This window comes from Octopus sinensis, linkage group LG12, assembly GCF_006345805.1.
Source record: "Octopus sinensis linkage group LG12, ASM634580v1, whole genome shotgun sequence".
NCBI lineage: Eukaryota > Metazoa > Mollusca > Cephalopoda > Octopoda > Octopodidae > Octopus > Octopus sinensis.
This window is the reverse complement of record NC_043008.1, coordinates 22,536,808-22,558,186: the sequence shown is the minus strand read 5'-3', so window position 1 is coordinate 22,558,186 and position 21,379 is coordinate 22,536,808. Positions and strand designations below refer to the sequence as shown.

General features: G+C 36.3%; 1 protein-coding gene across 3 annotated transcripts in view; it reads left to right on the top strand.

The window, feature by feature from the left end:
- Nucleotides 1-21,379, top strand: part of LOC115217858 (phosphatidylinositol 4,5-bisphosphate 3-kinase catalytic subunit beta isoform) — a 148,235-nt gene that overhangs the window by 90,654 nt on the left and 36,202 nt on the right. For all 3 annotated transcript variants that reach the window (XM_029787564.2, XM_029787565.2, XM_036507812.1), the window contains exons 4-14: nucleotides 504-636; nucleotides 2,558-2,661; nucleotides 5,116-5,253; nucleotides 7,452-7,625; nucleotides 8,843-8,912; nucleotides 11,481-11,641; nucleotides 11,755-11,955; nucleotides 12,426-12,558; nucleotides 14,854-14,957; nucleotides 17,756-17,809; nucleotides 20,286-20,471. In XM_029787564.2, coding sequence (XP_029643424.1) covers nucleotides 504-636; nucleotides 2,558-2,661; nucleotides 5,116-5,253; nucleotides 7,452-7,625; nucleotides 8,843-8,912; nucleotides 11,481-11,641; nucleotides 11,755-11,955; nucleotides 12,426-12,558; nucleotides 14,854-14,957; nucleotides 17,756-17,809; nucleotides 20,286-20,471 — 1,458 coding nt within the window. The remainder of the gene's footprint in view (nucleotides 1-503; nucleotides 637-2,557; nucleotides 2,662-5,115; nucleotides 5,254-7,451; nucleotides 7,626-8,842; nucleotides 8,913-11,480; nucleotides 11,642-11,754; nucleotides 11,956-12,425; nucleotides 12,559-14,853; nucleotides 14,958-17,755; nucleotides 17,810-20,285; nucleotides 20,472-21,379) is intronic.

The window sequence follows — 21,379 nt, the reverse complement described above, 5'->3', positions numbered from 1 at the left end:
GTCACAGTTTCTGTCTTTCAAATTCAATCTCATGGCTTTGGTTAACCCAAGGTCATGGGAGAAGACACTTGTTCACACCTGCTCAAGGTGCTATTCAGTGAGATTGAACCCAGACTCCTTAACTACACAATCATGCCTGTAACCTCTTACCACTTATTTCAGTCATTGAACTGTGGTCATGCTGGGGCACTACCTTGATGGGTTCAGTCAAACAGACTGATCTTGGTACCTATCATTTTAAAATCTGGCACTTATTTTATCGGTCTCTTTGGCCAAACTTCTAACTTGCAGAAATATAAACAAACCAACTCTGGTTCTTAAGCAGAGGTGGGGGTAATTGGTTTTGCTTTCAATTTTCTCATTTTTTTGTAATTTTTTTTTGTAATTTTTCATTTTCAATTTCCTAAAATTCTAATTTTCTGTTTGCTAATTTTCAATTTTCCATTCTCTAATTTTTCCGTTAATCATTCTTACTTTTTTTTTTTTTAATTACTTTCTAACAGGAAGAAGTATTGTGGGAAAGTCAATCTCTGTCTGAAATACAACTTTGTGCAACATTCCTAAAACTCATAGAAAAAGAATTGAACAACGAAAGACGTTACTCTTTAGACCGACGCATAAATTCTTTAATTTCAAGTGAGTATGGGTTAATCATTGACCGAACGATTGATTTGATTTCTGTTACTTAACATCATCGTTATCATCACCTTCATTGGCATTGGTGGTGTCAGTGTTGTCTAATTTTATAATGTACATATGTTTCATGAGATTGGATAAAGGGTAAAGACCTCCTTTGGTTATGAATGACAATAGGATTGCATCTAGAAAGTTCAGATCTTTTCAGTTTGAACAGCAGTTTTTTCTAGCGGTGTCATATGAAATTGTCACCCATAATTATGGCCCCAGTATCGATCTATTGCATTTCAATCTGTTTTAGGGTTAGGGTTAGGTTAGGGGTGGGGGGAAGGGTATCTTTTTTTCTTCACAAATGTAAATAAACCCAATCTGTTTCTTAAACGAGGGACATTTTCATATGGCAGAGAATGTTTTCACCTCAATAGACGTCATTGATTAGTTGAAATTGCAGAAATTGAAAAAAAAAAAAACAACAAATATCTTACAACCTATAGAATTTTCTCAATAAAGCCAAGAGAAAAAGATGTTTTATAAACACATTCTACCAGTATATGAAGTTTAAAAGTGTTTAGTTACGTGGAAATTATTTTAAAAAACTGCTGTTCAAACCGAAAAGATCCGAAAGTTCCCCTCCTGGGCAAGGTTGTTTTACGGAAGACCAGCATTCACCCATGCATACTAGTCTCTCCTTTCCATGCCACTGATGTTATCCAAGGGAAAGGCAAAGGCTGATACAACTTGGCACCAGTGACATCGCAACTCATTTCTACAGCTGACTGAATGGAGCAACATGAAATAAAGTATCTTGTTCAAGAACACAACACACACAGCCTGGTCCAGGAGTTGAATTCATTACGTCATGATTGTGAACTCGACACTTTAACCACTGAGCCATTTGCCTTCACCTGAAATTAGCAGATATAGATTACATCAGTATAAAATACAACTGTGAGCAAATGCTTCTGATCTTATTCATCAGCATTACTTGGCAAAAATATGACCCTTGGATTCTGAATTCTATGAAGACTCTCCTACCATGCCAGAGATATGAGTTCAATGTAGAACTGATTTGCCATGCTTATACCCTTTGGTAACATGTTATGTCTCTTGGCATATCTTTTGAACTGTACTATATACATATAGGCGTAGGAGTGGCTGTGTGGTAAGTAGCTTACTTACGAATCCCATGGTTCCAGGTTCAGTCCCACTGCATGGCACCTTGGGCAAGTGTCTTCTACTATAGCCTCGGGCCGACCAAAGCCTTGTGAGTGGATTTGGTAGATGGAAACTGAAAGAATCCCGTCGTATATATGTATGTATGTGTGTGTATGTTTGTGTGTCTGTGTTTGTCTCCCCAACACCGATAGAATAAGTACTAGGCTTACAAAGAATAAGTCCTGGGGTTGATTTGCTCGACAAAAGGCAGTGCTCCTGCATGGCCACAGTCAACTGACTGAAACAAGTAAAAGAGTAAAAGAGTATATGTGTATACATACAGATATATATATGCATATGCATATATGCACATATGCGCACGCTTTGTATTCACTTGTTTCAGTTTGTCTTAATGTATATTCTTACACTATTCAATATTAAGTTAGTCCCCACCAAATTTAATTTTGTAATATAATTTTTTCGTGGGGTTCTTCTTCCATTGCTGAAAATTTATGAAATAAAACAAAACAAAAAACACCAGAAAAATTGCAAAACAAAGCAAAAACAATTTTTTAAGAATCAAAAGTGTAAATTTCAATTAATAGCAAGAGAATTAATTTTAACGAATCAGTTTTGCTAGGCTTTGATTACTGGATCTCAATTGTTGTAATTATCATCAGCTACTTAGATTTGAATGCTATGGTAATGCTTGACGAGGTTAAGTATTTAATTGTCTTGTATTTTTTTTTTTAACTCTCATTTTTAGTTCCAAGTTATGAATTAACAGATCTGCAATCTAGTGAAGTGGAAAATTTCCGTGTAAGGATCAAGGCTTACTGTGATAAGATTGTTCTAGAAAGGGATCACTTGGTAAGAAATATTTTACTATTATTTTTTATCTTTCTTAATTGTTTCAGACATGTTGGCGTACCACCTTGAAGGGTTTTGTCCTCTTAGAAGATTTTTCTTTGTCTTGCAAATACTTGGTGACCCTGTCAGTGCAGGTACCACTTAAAAGCATCCAGCTCACACTGTAAAGTGGTTGGTGTTTGGAAGGACATCCAACTGTAAAAAATCTTGCCAAAGCTGACCTTGCTGGTGTTTGTGCCATGTAAGAAGTACTAAGTCTACTCTGCTGAGTGGTTGGTGTTAAGGAGAGCATCCAGCTGTAAAAATCTTGCCAAAACAGTTACAGAAGTCTGGTGCTGGCTTCTGCCTGGCCAGCTCTTGTGAAACCGTTCTACCCATGCTAGCATGGAAGGCAGGTGTTAAACGATGGTGATGATGAAAGCGATCCCTGGACTTGTGTTATTTTTTCCTTTTCTGGAACGCATTATCTATGATTTGCTGGGTGACCCAATTACTAATGGTATTAAAGAACCAGACGAGTATACTCGGTCAAAATTAACTTTTAATTTTAGCACTCAAACGAGTTTATTTGTTTTGTGTCATTTCATTTTTGAGCAATCACAAATTTACTCACATTATCGTACGCCTGGCAGCACATATTCTGGCGCCATTTCAAAGAATTTATGCTTCTGAGTTTTGAACTTTTACTTCAATGCATACTCAGATTCAGGAAGAGATTGATGTCATTTTAGAACCGTCTCGTTTTGATACTCTATCTTTATATATAAAAGTGAAGTTGTGTGTCTGTCTCCTACGATTTAGATTCCTAATTACTCCCACATTTTGCGGTGCAGTTTAACCAAAATCGGGTATCTTATAGTCGTGATTCATATTGAGCCCTTCTGGGTATTAGCGCGCGTCTACGATGAGTCTACGATTTAAAAACAAAATTTACCATCATTTTTTCCCCATTTTTAATGCATTTTTTTTGCTATTATATAAGGGAAGTAACTCTCTAAAAATGTATTATTAAATCTCAGAACGTAAAAAGCTACAGTAACACCCCCCTTTGTGGTTAGCCATATTGCGATGACTATTATACTTTACATCTCTAAAAATGCTTATATAGTTATTTCCCTTACAAACCCGAGCAACGCTGGGCAATACTGCGAGTTATTTATACAAATAAGAGAATTATTTATGCATTTTGTTTTCTCAAGATGGATGAAGATTTAGATTTTTCATTTCACGATCTAGAAAGCTTTGGGGATGAATTAGACACGTTTAGTTCAGACTCTGACAATTTTTTAGAAGGTGACAAAGAAGATAACCAGATAGATGCACGTGCACGGCACGAAATCAACCGCTCGTCCGATTCGAAGAGAAAGCAGATACATGTGTGATGTCTGCAAGATAACTTTGTGTATAACTCCTTGTTTTAAAAATTATCATTCTAAATAAACTATCTCATTTAAAAATAAATTTCCTTTGATTTAAAAGCAATACATCTAATAGAAAATCGAAGATAGTTCAGTTATATGTATTCTTTCAATGTCTGAGTTAACTCGTTTAACCCTTTCGTTACCAACCCGGCTGAAACCGCCCCTGGCTCTGTAGTACAAATGTCTTGTTTTCTTAAGTTTTGAATTAAAATCTTCCACCAAACCTTAGACACAATTTATGTTCCTAACACTAGCTTAATGATAACTGAGTTATTTTACTAAATTCTTTATTATGTTTAAAATAATTGAAAGAAGCACAGATCATCTCAAAATAAATACGGTAATGAAAGGGTTAAATCCAAATGAGCAAAAGTTCATTTTAATTTCTATAATAAAAAATAAAGGAAACAAGATAAAATTTTTTTTTTGTAATTAACACAGTGTATATAATTAAAAAAGGAAATAAAAAAAATATGTTTTGAAATGAAAAGCCATGTCAAAATAATTGATCCCTCAAGGGGTTAAGAAACTTCTTTTATGTTGCACATTCAATGCAATTGTTCCTTAATTTATTTATACCATGACATACAGTATCTAATTCCTCTAATTGATCCTGTTTAGAATTGATGTTTATAATGTCTTCAATAAAATTTTAGTATGGTTTTAATGAAACTTTTAGTGAATAATGTATAAAAACTGGTTTTCTTTTGTTTTTGTTTTTCAATGCAGTATGTGTGTATACTGCAGTGAAAAGCACAAAGTACGAGGGACCAACATGGAGTAGATGTAGGCATCTTCAAAACAAAACTGGATCTCCCCCTGTCAAGAGTTCTGGATGAACCTACCTCACACAGATAAGGGCAGCAATGTCAAACTCCTTCATTTGCTAAATTCCACACATCAGAGGAGGTTTGGTGAAAGTGTAGCAAAGCAAATGAGCTGAGACTAGAAAAGAAAAGAAAGAAAGAATGATATAGATGTTTGTAGACTTTCTCCAGTTATTTTGGTTTTAATATAATTTTTTTTCTTGCAGGGATGGGATGAAAGAATTAAATACTGCTTCCCTCCTCGACTGTGTAAAGAAGAGTTGAGAGCAAATATGGTAGAGAAATTGAATACAGAGAAACTAAATGAGGGTTATTTTTCAATTGAAATCTCTCGAGGCAAAAAGGTATTTTCACTTCATTCTTATCTATTTCTGTTTCGACAAATTGATCAACAATATGCGATATTATAAAGGCAGCAAGTTGGCAGAAACATTAGTACACCAGGTGAAATGCTTAGCGGTATTTCGTCTGTCTTTACGTTCTGAGTTCAAATTCTTCCAAAGTCGACTTCGTCATTCATCCTTTCAGGGTCGATAAATTAAATACCAGTTGTGTACTGGGGTCGATCTAATCAACTGACATCCTCCCCCAAAATTTCAGGCCTTGTGCCTAGAATAGAAAAGAATATGTATTATTGTACACATTTACTTGATTCACATAGATGTATAAGGGTTGAACAACTCTATATGCTACACTGGATTCATTGGGTGTTCGTCTATTATGTTGATTTTTGTTCATTTTTTATATAACTTGAATTATGCTTGCACTGAAGATTAAAAAGTGCATTTATGCACTAATCATGAAATCATATGATATGCAGCTGATTTCTGTTTTTAAAATGCTCACTTCGAGAGTTGCATTCCCTCGTATTCGGTACAGTGTGTTTATTTATTTTGGTAGTTTTCACTTTAAGAGTCCCTCTTAGCATGTGGCATTTATGTATAGTAATGCCCTCAATATAAATAAATATATTTAAGAGGAAATATTGATGGATTTTTCCCTTATGAGGTTTTTCATGCTAACTACTTGATAAATTCTTACAATGATTTTATCCTATTTTTAAATTGTATATATATATACATATATATATATATATATATATATATATTATATATATATATATATAATATATATATATATACACACAAAGGAATAGAGAGAGAGAGAGAGAGAGAGAGAGAGACTGTCTGAAAACTGGAAATATTTACCTATTTAAAGACTATGAAGATATCTACAAAACATTTAATTTAATTTTTTTCTCCAATTTAATTGTTTTTCTTATTATACTCTTAGTTGGAAAAGTCTAAAAGATGGAAACCGGTACTAAAATTTAATCTTAATGATAAAATTATTTTAGCATTTTCTACCTTGTCTTATTTTCCTTATATATATCAACTCATGTGTTATTTTTCCACCTTCTATATATATATATATATATATATATATATATATATATATATATATATAAATACACACACACACACACACATACACATATTAAGGCAGTATGACTCTCCCTAGGCATACACACATATATCCTTAAGCTATAAAGCACATCCTATCTGTCAAACATATTAAAAGAAAGTAAATAAGCAATGTCTTCAAAGTTCATGTTGATTGCATTCAAAAATACAAGTTTGATTGAATGGTAGGATTTCAAAAGAATGTTTTGAAATGCTTTGCTTGTGTTTGGTATACTAACAAAATGTTTTCCCAATATGTTGACTTACACTGTGGAATTTCAAGAGGTCTTGCCATTTATTATTATTATTATTATTGAGTGAGAGAGCAGTTCATGCCATCAAAGTGACACTGGGGTAAAATATACGAAGCCCAATATACCCATCATGACTACCCGTCTGATAAAGGTACTTATTATTATTATTATTATATTATTATTATTATTATTATTATTATTATAATAATAATAATAATAATAGAAATCAGCTGCATATCATATGATTTCATAATTAGTGCACAAATGCACTTTTTAATCTTCAGTGCATGCATAATAATAAGAAAAAATAAGAAGAGTATCATTGTTATCAAGTGAACTATATTTCGGCACCTGGCGTGTCTTCTACAGGTTCAAAAAATAAACTTGCCAATCTACTTCGTTTTTGGTAATATTTTATAGGATTGAGGGAACTCCTCCAGTATGTATATAGAAGCAAAAAATTATCCTCCTCCTCCTCCTCCTTCTTCTTCTTCTTCTTCTTCTTCTTCTTCTTCTTCCTTCTCCTCCTTCTTCTTCTTCTTCTTCCTTCTCCTCCTTCTTCCTTCTTCTTCTTCTTCCTTCTCCTTCTTCTCCTTCTCCTTCTTCCTTCTCCTTCTTCTTTCTCCTCCTCCTCCTTCTTCTCCCTCCTCCTCCTCCTCCTCATCTTCCTTTTTTCTTCTTCATCTTCTTCCTCCTCCTCCACTTCATCTTCCCCTCCCCCTTTATCTTCCTTTCTTCTTCTTCTTCTTCTTCTTCTTCTTCTTATTATTATTATTATTATTATATTATTATTATTATTATTGTTGTTTTTTTTTGTAAATCTAGGTTGTCAAAGAAGAAGTATTGTGCAACTTTTACCCAAAACAGTTAGTGTCTGATCTGGTAAAAAGAAGACCTAAGGAGCTGGGACTTAAAGATTTGGATGCTGCTAACTATTTGCTCAAAGTGTCAGGATTGGACGAATATTTATATGGAAACCATGCTCTCATAGATTTTAAGGTATTCTTCCTTTTATGTTTTGTACATGTTGCAAAGCAGTGCGCTGGCAGAACCTTTGGTGCATTGTACAAAATACTTAACAGCATTTTATTCATTTTTATGTTCTGACTTCAAAATCTACCGAGGTTGACTTTGCCTTTCATTCATCAGGGTCGATGTAATTCAGTACCAGTTGAACAATCGTCAGGCCTTATGTGCATAGTAGAAAGGATTATTATTATTATTATATTATTATTATTATTATTATTATTATTATTATTATATGTTTGATTTTTGCTTTACATTTGTACAAGTTGGCTCCAAGTCTCATCCCAGAGACCTCAAGAGACAACAAGTTAGAAGTTCACGTTGGTGTTATGCCTAGGATGCCATATATCTGGTTTTGTACTTAGTGTTGTACTAGTGAATGCTTAAGAAACCATAAGAAAATTATGTTTGTTTTAAAACTTGAGATTACATAGAAAGTATTTTGCATAGGATATGAGCACTATCTCTTGAATTTCTGCCATTTTTGGGTTTCCTTTTATTACTATTATTATTATCATTATTATTATTATTATAATTATTATTATTATTAAAAAGGCTGTGAGCTGGCAGAATCGTTAGCATGCTGGACGAAATGCTTAGTGGTATATCACCTGTCACTTCGTTCCGACTTCAAATTCTGTTGAGGCTGACTTTGCGTTTCATCCTTTCAGGGTTGATAAATTGAGTACCAGTGAAACACTGGGGTTGGTATAATTGACTAGTTCCCTCCCACAAAATTTCAGGCCTTGTGCTTATAGTAGAAAGGTTTATTATTATTATTATTATTATTATTATTATTATTATTATTATTATTATTATTATTATTATTGAGTGAGAGAGCAGTGCATGCCATCAAAGTGACACTGATGTAAAATATACGAAGCCCAGTACTACTACTACTACTACTACTACTACTACTACTACTACTACTAAGGCTGTGAGCAGGCAGAATTGTTAGCATGCTGGGCAAAATGCTTAGTAGTATTTTGTTTGCTGTTACATTCTGAGTTCAAATTTCGCCGAGGCTGACTTTACCTTTCATCCTTTTGGGGTGGATGAAATTAGTACTAGTTAATCCCTTCCCCCAAATTTGAGGCCTTGTGCTTCCAGTAGAAAGGATTATTATTATTATTATTATTATTATTATTATTATTATTATTATTATTATTATTGTTTTGCATTTATTTCAGTTTATTTATGAATGTCTTCACAAGGACTCTGTTCCCAGGGTATGTTTGGTGACTCGGTCGGAAGTTTGTTGTAAGTATTCTGTATATTGTTGTTGTTGTTGTTGTTGTGTTTTGTTGTTCCTTCTCAAGTATCTTTCTCCTGCACACCATTGTGGCCGCCGCCACCACCACCACCACCACCACCATGATTAGGAGAAATAAGGATAAACCCAAATTTATATCATGGTTTCTACCCGCATCACATCACTATTGTTGTTTGGTTCCCAGCAATGGCTCTTCCAAGTGTATTCTGATGCTTGACCACAAAGGATCATCTGGGAACTCTTTTATTACATCGAGCTCTCTGTAACTTAATGCCTTGAAGTGTTTCCTTGATGATCTGTTGTGGTTGAGCACATTATTGCACTTGCAAACCCTATTGCAGGGCTCCAACCAACCGTGATGGGGAAACAATCATAGGAACTATAATATAAACTTCTATTTATTCTTGTTTCTCCGATGACCTATACACTATAGCAGAAGTATTTAGACCGATCCTTCAGATCATGTAAAGTAGTGGTTCCCAAACTTTTTCAGGCTGCCGCCCCCTTGGTTCTAAGACCACATTCCTAGTGCTCCCACCACACTCACCATCACAGACATAGACCATTTTCTGCAGAAAATTCAAAACAACAGTATTTCACAAATAAAACTTAACTTAATTAACCCTTTATTTTGTTTTTTTTTTTACATCCATTGCCCTGTTTTGGTCACTACATTATTGCCCCATTTTTCTTTCCACCAACCGCAGTTGGGCGGTACCACCCACTTTGGGAACCATTGGTGTAAAGCATTCATGGCGGTGCTACATAAATGCACCTGTGTGGTGCCACACAAAAGTACCATGTAAACCACCCATGTGGTGCCATGTAAAAGCTCCTGTGTGGTGTCACATAAAAGTGTTCATGTGGTGCCATGTATATGGGTCTCTGATTTGGACTCTCACCAAGAGACTCGGGTGCATGTGGAACAGTGCCTAAACCAGAATGCTACATGCAGTGCTCAACATCTCTTGGAGGGAACATCCAACAAAACAACGGTTATATCGGAATGTACCAACTTACCCTCATCAACCATCCAAGAGCAGAGACTGATGTTTGCTGGAAAAGTAAAGAAGAACTTGTGAGTAATTAGGGTTGCTGCGGACACCAAATAATGGTACCACAGCAACTGAAAGGCCATGGAAGATGTATACACAACAGTTTGCAAAAGAAGATGGATGCCAAGTTGAAGATCTAAAAACATTAATGAAAGATTGGGAGGGATGGAGAGAGGTGGTCAGGCTGGCCCCGGGCATCCAACTGTAGAAACCAAGCCAAATCAAACTGGAACCTGGTGAAGTTTCTCAGCTTGCCACTTCTGATCAAACTGTTCAATCCATGCTAGCATGGAAAATGGACATTAAATGATGATGATGACTGACATACATGCATGCATACATACATATATGCATACTTACATACATACATACATACATATATGCATACATACATACGTTCATTCATTCATTCATATATATATATATATATATATATATATATACATACATACATGCATGCATGCATACATACATACATTCATTCATATATATATATATACATACATACATGCATGCAGGCATACATACATACATACATACATACATTCATTCATATATATATATATATATATATATATATATATATATATATATGTAAATGTATATGTGACAATTATTCGGTAGCCATATATATATATATATATATATGTAAATGTAATATGTGACAATTATTCGGTAGCCATATATATATATATATATATATATATATATATATATGCAGAACTGTTATTTTAACGAGTTGTATCTATTTATCACCCAACGGGATACATCTGCACCACCGGATGCTCCTGAACCAGTTGCTGAGTGTCCCACCCATGAGGGATCGATGGTAGATCTGTCAAAACAATTGTCATGATTAATAAATTCTCGCATATTCCATCTTCCGTGTTTCATTTGCCAAATATATATATATATATATATATATATATATAGCAAATAAGAAAATGGAGGAGACCAATAGTTGGTTCATCAACTTTAGGACATTAAAAATGTTAACTTATTTATTTATTAAACTGATAATTATAATAACATACATACATATAGAATATTATTCTATGCATATAAGATAAGGATACAAGTAATTAAAAAACATGAATATAAATTAGTAAAATGACTTACAGCTGTTTCAACCCATAGATAAAAGTATCTCATTCTGACTATATTAGTCAGGTGTATTGAGGTAATAGGCAGATGAAAATGAGGTACTTATATATATATCTAGGCTTCGTTAGAGATTATAAAGTACAATAATAAAAATAAATATACAATAAACAAAATACACACACAAATAAATAAATACATATATATATATATATATATAGACATAAATATATACACATATATGGTTATACATAATTAATTGTTATATATATATGCTATTGTGGACACCAATTTTAATAGAGCACTAATAATTGCTGCAACATTTCTTGTTTTACTTTTCTGTAAGTTCCCTCTGATGTTTAATTTTTCTTTTCTTTTGTTATTGCCATATTTTTATAGTACCAGCTCCTACTATACCACCCAGGAAATCTTCATCTTCATTTTCTTCACGGAATACTCAAGAAAATGTCATACCAGATATACATTCTTGGGATATCTTTTCAAAAGTTACTATCAAAATCAATTGTGTTACTCAAGTGGAAATTTCGGATGGCAACAAAGTAAGTTATTCTTTGTAAAATTTTGCGATGAAAGAAGATAAAAATTATAAATCAATTTCCATTAGAAATTCTTCTTTGATGTGCTTTCCATTTTTCTCTTGTTTCTTAATCAGATAAAGGTAGTTGCAGGTCTCTATCTTGGTCATGATGTGTTGTGTGATGTGGTCTCAACAGATGAACTGGCTCTATCCCAACGGACCTGTGTCTGGAATTCAGAACTGACCTTTGACCACTTGGTCAGTGACCTCCCGGAGATGACCCGGATCTGTTTCATGTTGTATTCTGTTGGCACAGGGAAGAATAAGAAGCAGAAGGTACAACAGTCATTCATTCATTCGCTTTCTCTTGTGTCATTCTTCCTCCTTTTCATTAAATTTTTCCTTCTTTTCTCTTTCTTCATTTTTCTTTAACTTTTTTTCCTTTTTCTTTTTCTGTTTTTTGTTTCATTTTTCTCTTTCACTTTCTTACTCCTTTTCTTTCTTATTCTTTCTTTCTTCCTCTTCCCTCTTTCTTTCTTTCTTTTCATTCTTTCTTCCTTCTTTCCTCTTTCTTTCTTTCTTCCTTCCTTCCTTCCTTCCTTCCTTCCTTCCTTCCTTCCTTCCTTCCTTCCTTCCTTCTTCCCTCCCTCCCTCCCTCCCTTCTAATATTTCACCATATTATCAATCCAATGTATTTTTTTTACCATTTTTACTTCCTCATTTATTTACTGTTTTAATTATCATTTTTTTTCATTCTTACTATTTGTCTTCTTTCTCTTTGCATTTTTTCCTGATGATATTCCCAGGATGCAAATCCATTAGCTTGGGCAAACATCCCCTTGTTTGATTACAAATCTCAGCTTCGATGTAACACCTGTGAACTGTTTATGTGGCCAATCCAAGATGATCTACAATTAGATGAACCTTGCTTTCCTATCGGTAAGTTCTTATTTTAAAACTTTAGAATTCACATTATTCTTCAGAAAATAATGCGGTGAGCCGGCAGAAACGTTAGCACACCGGGCGAAATGCTTAGCAGTATTTCGTCTGCTGCTACGTTCTGAGTTCAAATTCTGCTGAGGTCGACTTTGCCTTTCATCCTTTCGGGGTTGATAAATTAAGTACCAATGACACACTGGGATCGATATAATCAACTTAATCCGTCTGCCTGTCTTTGTTTGTCCCCTCTGTGTTTAGCCCCTTGTGGGTAGTAAAGAAACAGGTATTTCGTCAGTCTTTACATTCTGAGTTCAAATTCTGCTGAGGTCGACTTTGCCTTTCATCCTTTCGGGGTTGATAAATTAAGTACCAATGACACACTGGGATCGATATAATCAACTTAATCCGTCTGCCTGTCTTTGTTTGTCCCCTCTGTGTTTAGCCCCTTGTGGGTAGTAAAGAAACAGGTATTTCGTCAGTCTTTACATTCTGAGTTCAAATTCTGCTAAGTTTGACTTTGCCTTTCATCCTTTTGGGGTCGATAAATTAAGTACCAGAAAGACTTGTTAACTCACATTACATTTATGTTATACATGCGACATTGTCCTTGTGCATTGTATGTTTGTAGTAGTGAAGTTGTTTCTCCTTTATAAATCAAATGTCTTTAATACTCACAATAGATTTTTAATTTGTGGGTCATTTTTGCATAGATTAACACTTCACACTCAACAATAAGTTATAAAGAGATTATACTCAACAGATCATTCTCAACAAGTCATGCTCAGATCTTACTCAACAGATAATTCTAAAGGGATTCTCCTAACCCATGCTAGCATGGAAAGCAGACGCTATATGATGATGATGAGGATGATATATTACTGAAGAGATGATACTCAACAGATAATACTTGGATCACACTCAGCAGTTAATACTGAAAAGATTACACTCAACAGATAATACTCAGATCACACTCAGCAGTTAATACTGAAAAGATTACACTCAACAGATAATCTTCAGATCACACTCAGCAGTTAATACTGAAGATTACACTCAACAGATAATACTCAGATCACACTCAGCAGTTAATACTGAATTGATCACACTCAACAGATAATCTTCAGATCACACTCAGCAGTTAATACTGAAAAGATTACACTCGACAGATAATACTCAGATCACACTCAGCAGTTAATACTGAAAAGATTACACTCAACAGATAATACTCAGATCACACTCAGCAGTTAATACTGAAGAGATCACACTCAACAGATAATTCTAAAAAAGCTTACAGTGGTATTTCACTGACTTCCATTATAGCTCCACTTCCACTCATAAAAAAGGCTAACAACAACATTACTCTATCAAAACACTATATTACCCTTTTATTCTTTTATTCTTTTACTTGTTTTAGTCATTTGACTGTGGCCATGCTGGAGCATCACCTTTAGTCGAGTAAATCGACCCCAAGACTTATTCTTTGTGAGCCTAGTACTTATTCTATTGGTGTCTTTTGCTAAATCGCTAAGTTATGGAACGTAAGCACACTGCAATGTCGTGGGGGACAGAAACAAACACACACACACACACAAACACATACACACACATGCATACACGACAGGCTTCTTTCAGTTTCCATCTGCCAAATCCATTCACAAGGCTTTGGTCGGCCTGAGTCTATAGTAGAAGACACTTGATCAAGGTGCCATGCAGTGGGACTGAACTCAGAACCATGTGGTTGGTAAGCCGGCTACTTACCGCACAGCTACCCCTGCACCCTTGTTTGAATGTAAAAAAATGAAAGTAAGCAAAAGAAATATAAATAACTAAATAGGCATAGGAGTGGCTGTGTGGTAAGTAGCTTGTTTACCAACTACATGGTTCCGGGGTCAGTCCCACTGCGTGGCACCTTGGGCAAGTGTCTTCTACTATAGCCTCGGGCTGACCAAAGCCTTGTGAGTGGATTTGATAGACGGAAAGAAGCCCGTCGTATATATGTATATGTATATGCGTGTGTGTGTTTGTGTGTCTGTGTTTGTCCCCCTAGCATTGCTTGACAACCGATGCTGGTGTGTTTATGTCCCCATAACTTAGCGGTTCGGCAAAAGAGACCGATAGAATAAGTACTGGGCTTACAAAAGAATAAGACCCGGGGTCGAGTTGCTCGATTAAAGGTGGTGCTCCAGCATAGCCGCAGTCAAATGACTGAAACAATTAAAAGAGTAAAAGAGTAAATAAAGAAGACAAGGAAAATGTTAACGATGTTTGAGTGTTTTTTTGTTTTTGTCTCCCATCCAGGAACTGTAACTCCAAATCCTGCTGGTAAGAAAGCTACAACCCTCCGTGTTTATTTCTCAACGTATAACAGAGATAAGAGAATCGTGTATCCACAAAAACAAGAGGTACCTTTTATCTTTTTATTTTTTTTTTTACTTGTTTTGCTCGTTAGGCTCTACTTGATTGCATTGCATTAATCAACATCTTTATCTACTACTGTGAAGGCGCATGGCTCAGTGGTTAAAGCAGTGCTTTTCAAACTTTTTGCGGGAGCGGAACCCCAAAGAAACATTCCACTGGCTCGAGGAACCCCTATGCAATAATTTAATAGTCTTATGCACACACGTCTGCACAGGAGACTTAAAAATTACTGCTGATTTTGGCAGTTTTGTAACTTCTTGCGGAACCCCTGCACTGTACTGGCGGAACCCTAAGGTTCCGCGGAACCCTGGTTGAAAACCACTGGGTTAGAGCATTGAGCTTACGATCGTGAGGTTGCGAGTTCGATTCCCGGACCGGGCTGTGTGTTGTGTTCTTGAGCAAGACACTTTATTTCAAGTTGCTCCAGTTCACTCAGCTGTAGAATTGAGTTGCAACATCACTGGTGCCAAGCTGTATCGGTCTTTGCTTTTCTCTTGTGGCGAGGGGAGGCTGGTATACTTGGACAAGGCGGCGAGCTGGTAGAATTGTTAGCACGTCGGGCAAAATGCTTAGTGGTATTTCGGCTGCCGTTACGTTGTGAGTTCAAATTCCGCCGAGGTCGACTTTGCCTTTCATCCTTTCGGGGTCGATAAATTAAGTACCAGTTACACACTGGGGTCGATATAATCGACTTAATACCTATGTCTGTCCATGTTTGTACCCTCTATGTTTAGCCCCTTGTGGGTAATAAAGAAATAGGTATGCTTGGACAACTACTGGCCTTCCATAAAACAATCTTGCCTGGACTTGTACCTCAGAGGGTAACTTTCCAGGTGCAATCCCATGATCATTCATGATCGAAGTGGGTCTCCTCTTATCTACTACAATATGCTCAACAAATATAGACAGTATCCATAATGTAAATTTCCTTGTTTACAAAATATATACTTGAAAAAAAAAGGAATGTTACAAGATCTCAAGGAAATCCAGGAGTATGCAACGAAGGCAGCTACTTGCTTTCCCTAAAAAGGAGTTCCAGGAATGATTCCATCAGTGGAATCAATGCTGGATAAGTGTGAGACGTCAGAAGGGTATTACTTCAAAGGAGATTAAATGCCAAATTGATATACTCTTTTACTTGTTTCAGTCACTTGACTGCGGCCATGCTGGAGCACCACCTTTAATCGAGCAACTCGACCCCGGGACTTATTCTTTTGTAAGCCCAGTACTTATTCTATCGGTCTCTTTTGCCGAACCGCTAAGTAACGGGGACATAAACACACCAGCATCGGTTGTCAAGCAATGCTAGGGGGACAAACACAGACACACAAACACACATATATAAATATACATATATACGACGGGCTTCTTTCAGTTTCCGTCTACCAAATCCACTCACAAGGCTTTGGTCGGCCTAAGGCTATAGTAGAAGACACTTGCCCAAGGTGCCACGCTGTGGGACTGAACCCGGAACCATGTGGTTGGTAGACAAGCTACTTACCACACAGCCACTCCTGCGCCTATGTATATGTTGTATTTTATTTATAGCACCTGTTCTATAGGCGTAAGAGTGGCTGTGTGGTAAATAGCTTGCTTACCAACCACATGGTTCTGGGTTTAGTCCCACTGTGTGGCATCTTGGGCAAGTGTCTTCTACTATAGCCTTGGGCTGACCAAAGCCATGTGAGTGGATTTGGTAGACGGAAACTGAAAGAAGCCTGTCGTATATATGTATATATATATATATATGTGTGTGTGTATGTTTGTGTGTCTGTGTTTGTCACCCTAGCATTGCTTGACAACCGATGCTGGTGTGTTTATGTCGCCGTCACTTAGCGGTTCGGCAAAAGAGACTGATAGAATAAGTACTGGGCTTACAAAGAATAAGTCACGGGGTCGATTTGCTTGACTAAAGGCGGTGCTCCAGCATGGCCGCAGTCAAATGACTGAAGCAAGTAAAAGAGAGAGTAATACTTTTAGCTCATACCTCATATACTCTTTTACTCTTTTACTTGTTTCAGTCATTTGACTGCGGCCATGCTGGAGCACCGCCTTTAGTCGAGCAAATCGACCCCGGGACTTATTCTTTGTAAGCCCAGTACTTATTCTATCGGTCTCTTTTGCCGAACCGCTAAGTGACGGGGACGTAAACACACCAGCATCGGTTGTCAAGCAATGCTAGGGAGACAAACACAGACACACAAACATATACACACACTTATATATATATATACATATATACGACAGGCTTCTTTCAGTTTCCGTCTACCAAATCCACTCACAAGGCATTGGTCGGTCCGGGGCTATAGCAGAAGACACTTGCCCAAGATGCCATGCAGTGGGACTGAACCCGGAACCATGTGGTTGGTTAGCAAGCTACTTACCACACAGCCACTCCTGCGCCTGTGTCTTTTTTTTTTAATACAGTCAAATTAAGTGGAGCAATTTGTTAATCACTAGATAGTGGTATTAAAAGCTCTGTTCAAGAATGTTTGGGACTATTTGTTATGTGACAACTGTTGAAACCTGAGCTTTTGATATCATGCGATCCAGCTCATTTACTATACTTCCAAAATCTTACATCACACTTGGCAAATAACGGCATTGTTGGTTATGCAGTTTTTAAGTAGGCCAAGCCAATCTCTGGTAACAGGGAACGTGTCTAACTCACTACAGAACAAATATCCAAGAGATTTCTGCATTTTGTTTTTTAAGAAAGAAAGATCTGCTTCCAATAATTAATGTAATAAAAGTGTCTTTTAATGTTATTTTTCCTTTACAGATTTTAGGTAAAGCTGCTGAAAATATGGAGCCTGTTGGTTCATTTGGATCTCCTGTAAGTCTGTTATTTCTCTATTCACATTTATTTCTATTTATTATTATTATTATTATTATTCTATGTTTGACTTTTGCTTTATATTTGTACAAGTTGGCTCCAAGTCTCACCCAGAGACCTCAAGAGACAACAGGGTTGGAAGTTCATGTTGTTGTTATGCCTAGTGTGCCATATATTTGGGGGGTGGGGATGTTGTACTAATGAATGTCTAAAAAAAAAAAAAAGTTTTTTTTTTTTTTTTTTTTTTTTTTAAACCGAAAATTATGGTTGTTTTAAACCTTGAGGTTACATAGAGAGTATTTTGCGTAGGATATGAGCAGTTCCCATGAGCACTATCTTTTGAACTTTTTGGGTTTCCTGGTATCTGAGTTAGGTAGCTATCAGCCCCTTTTGCTATCATTCCCAGGGCACCTATGACAACAGGTATTGTTTTAGTCTTCAGCTTCCACATTTTGCTGATTTCAAGATCTTTATATTTGCTCAGTTTTTGGTAGGTCCTGACAGATACGTTTATATCGATTGGGACAGTCATATCAATGGGGAGGCATGTTCTTTGTTTGAAGTCTTTCAATATGATGTCTGGCCTATTTGCATCTATCTTCCTGTCAGTTTGAATGGTGAAGTTCCAGAGGAGTGAGATGTGGTCATTTTCAAGCACTGGGGGTGGTTTGTGTTCCCACCAGTTTTTTTCATGGGGCAAATCCAGGTTTTTACAGATTACCCAGTGAATATATTGTGCAGCTCTATCGTGCCTGTTGAGATACTCTGTAGGCGCTAGAAGACTGCACTTGGAGACCACATGGTCAATGGTTTCATTTTGTTGCTTGCATACACGACACGTTGGACTGCTTCTGATCTTTAATATGTTGGCCTGGTAGTTTCTTGTTGGTAGGCATTGATCTTGAGCTGCTATGATAAACCCCTCTGTTTCAGATTTTAAGCCAGAGGCCATTAGCCATTGATGGGTCAGGGCTTTGTCGATATCTGCATTATTCGCTCTCTTTGGGTATTTGCCATAGAGAGGTTTTTCTTGCCATTTATTATTCAGAATATCTAAGGCCGCAGTTTTGGCACGGGTTTTCATGCGCCTAGCTTTTTCTGTGCTTGTTATTATTATTATTATTATTATTATTATTATCATTATCATTATTATTATTATTATTATTCTATGTTTGACTTTTGCTTTATGTTTGTACAAGTTGGCTCCAGGTCTCACCCAGAGACCTCAAGAGACAACAGGTTGGAAGTTCACGTTGTTGTTATACCTAGTGTGCCATATAATTGGGTTTTTTTGGTGTTGTACTAGTGAATGTCTAATAAATAAATTAAAAAAAAAAAATTGTTTGTTTTAAACCTTGAGATTACATAGAGAGTATTTTGCGTAGGATATGAGCAGTTCCCATGAGCACTATCTTTTGAATTTCTGCCATTTTGGGGTTTCTTGGTATCCGAGTTAGGTAGCAATCAGCCACCACCACCACCACCATCACCATCACCATCACCATCATCATCATCATCATCATCATCATCAATCATCATCATCATCATCATCATCATCATCATCATCATCATCATCATTATTATTACTATTATTTTGTTTTGAGACACTAATGGTTCTGCCAGTTCAAAACTTCAGAAATAATTTCTTAAGGAGCTGGCAGAATCATCATTGCATCAGAAAGTCATCATCGTCATTACCATTTTAATGTCCATTTTTTTCATGCTTACATGGATTACATAGTTTATAGATGCAGATTTTTCCTATAGTCAGATGCCCTTCCTGTTGCCATCTGTCATCTATATTGCATGAAGGTTAGGTTTTACCATAAATAGACATGTTTCTTATGGAAGACAAAAAACAGACTACCCCTTTTGTATAACAGTGATGCTCATTTACAACCCTCCCGTGATGTTTAGACAAGGGTACAAACAAATCTTGCCAAGTGATATTGAGATCTGTTAAGTGAGAAAACTTTTGGTCCCCTGTTTAGTATCTCTATATATATAAATGGCAAAATGTCTGCGTGTGTGTCCTTTATACAAATCCACAATTTTTCAGTTAGAGGGCTCGCACTTTCTATGGTCATTCAAAACCGTCCAAGGGTGGCCGTGCACATCTTTACATTTCCCCGGTCACTCCGCAAAGCCATTAAAAAATCAATAGAAGTGACCTTTTGGGAATTTTCTATCCAAAACCCAATCAAAATGCCCGAAACTTGATACGCCAATTGAATGCCAGCTAGCTGTATGTAACTGGTCGGAGATTTGGACAGTACTCGCGTGTATGTGCGCATGCATGCAGCTGTATATACATGCATTAGCACTATGACCCAGTGTTGCTGGGTCATAGTGCCAGTTAAAAATAAAAAGTATCAGTTTGGTATTAGTGTTCTTAATATGGGATGTTATCAATTGAATGTGAAAAATGCTTTCATTTTTAAAAAGTTTTTTTTTTTTTTAATTATGTCTTTGGTAGATGTGGAGGCCTAACAAGATCGTAATTGACCAAGTACGGAAAATCATCGAAGAAGGAAATGCTCTCTTTGAACAGGATAAAGAACTTCTGTGGCGATTGCGTCACGAAATCAAACATCGGTTTCCCAATTCTCTACCTTTGCTGCTGTCATCTGTAAAATGGAATAACAAAATTGATCTTTCAAAGGTAAGATAGAAAACGAAAAAAAAAAAAAATTCTTTTCAAAAAGGAAGAAAGATTTTCAAAGATATGATCAAAATTGAATAACTCCCCCCACCCCCCAAAACACCCCACCAATAAATGGTAGATGACAGAACTGGTTGAGTATAATGTTTGATTGTATTTCTTTATGTTCCGAGTTCAAATTCTGTCTGAGCCAACATTCTCTTTCATTGCTCTGAAGTCAATAAACCTTGTTCAGACCAGATGTCCTACTCTCTTTACTCTCACTTTTACTTGTTTCAGTCATTTGACTGCAGCCATGCTGGAGCACCGCCTTTAGTCGAGCAAATCGACCCCGGGACTTATTCTTTGCAAGCCTAGTATTTATTCTAGTGGTCTTTTTTGCCGAATCGCTAAGTTACGGGGACGTAAACACACCAGCATCGGTTGTCAAGCGATGTTGGGAGGACAAACACAGACACACAGACATATACACACACATACATACATAAATATATATTGGTAAAAACGGTAAGATAACAAAAGAAAGAAAGAGACCTCAATATTATGTAAATAGAGGAAATTTATCTGTAAATTAATATGTGACAATTATTCAATAGCCAGGATAAAACTCTGAGTTTCGGATGCCGAAGTGGAAATATATATATACAATGGGCTTCTTTCAGTTTCCGTCTACCAAATCCACTTGCAAGGCTTTGGTTGGCCTGAGGCTATAGTAGGTGTGGGACTGAACCCGGAACCATGTGGTTGGTAAACAAGCTACTTACCACACAGCCACTCCTGTGCCTATCATCTTGATTTCCAAGCCAACGAGGCAGCTAATCTTGATTTAACTTTCCTTTAGAAGGATAAGATGGAGGAGGTGAAAGTGAGGAAGAGAGCTAAACACCCGGAATTGGTGGAAGGCTTTC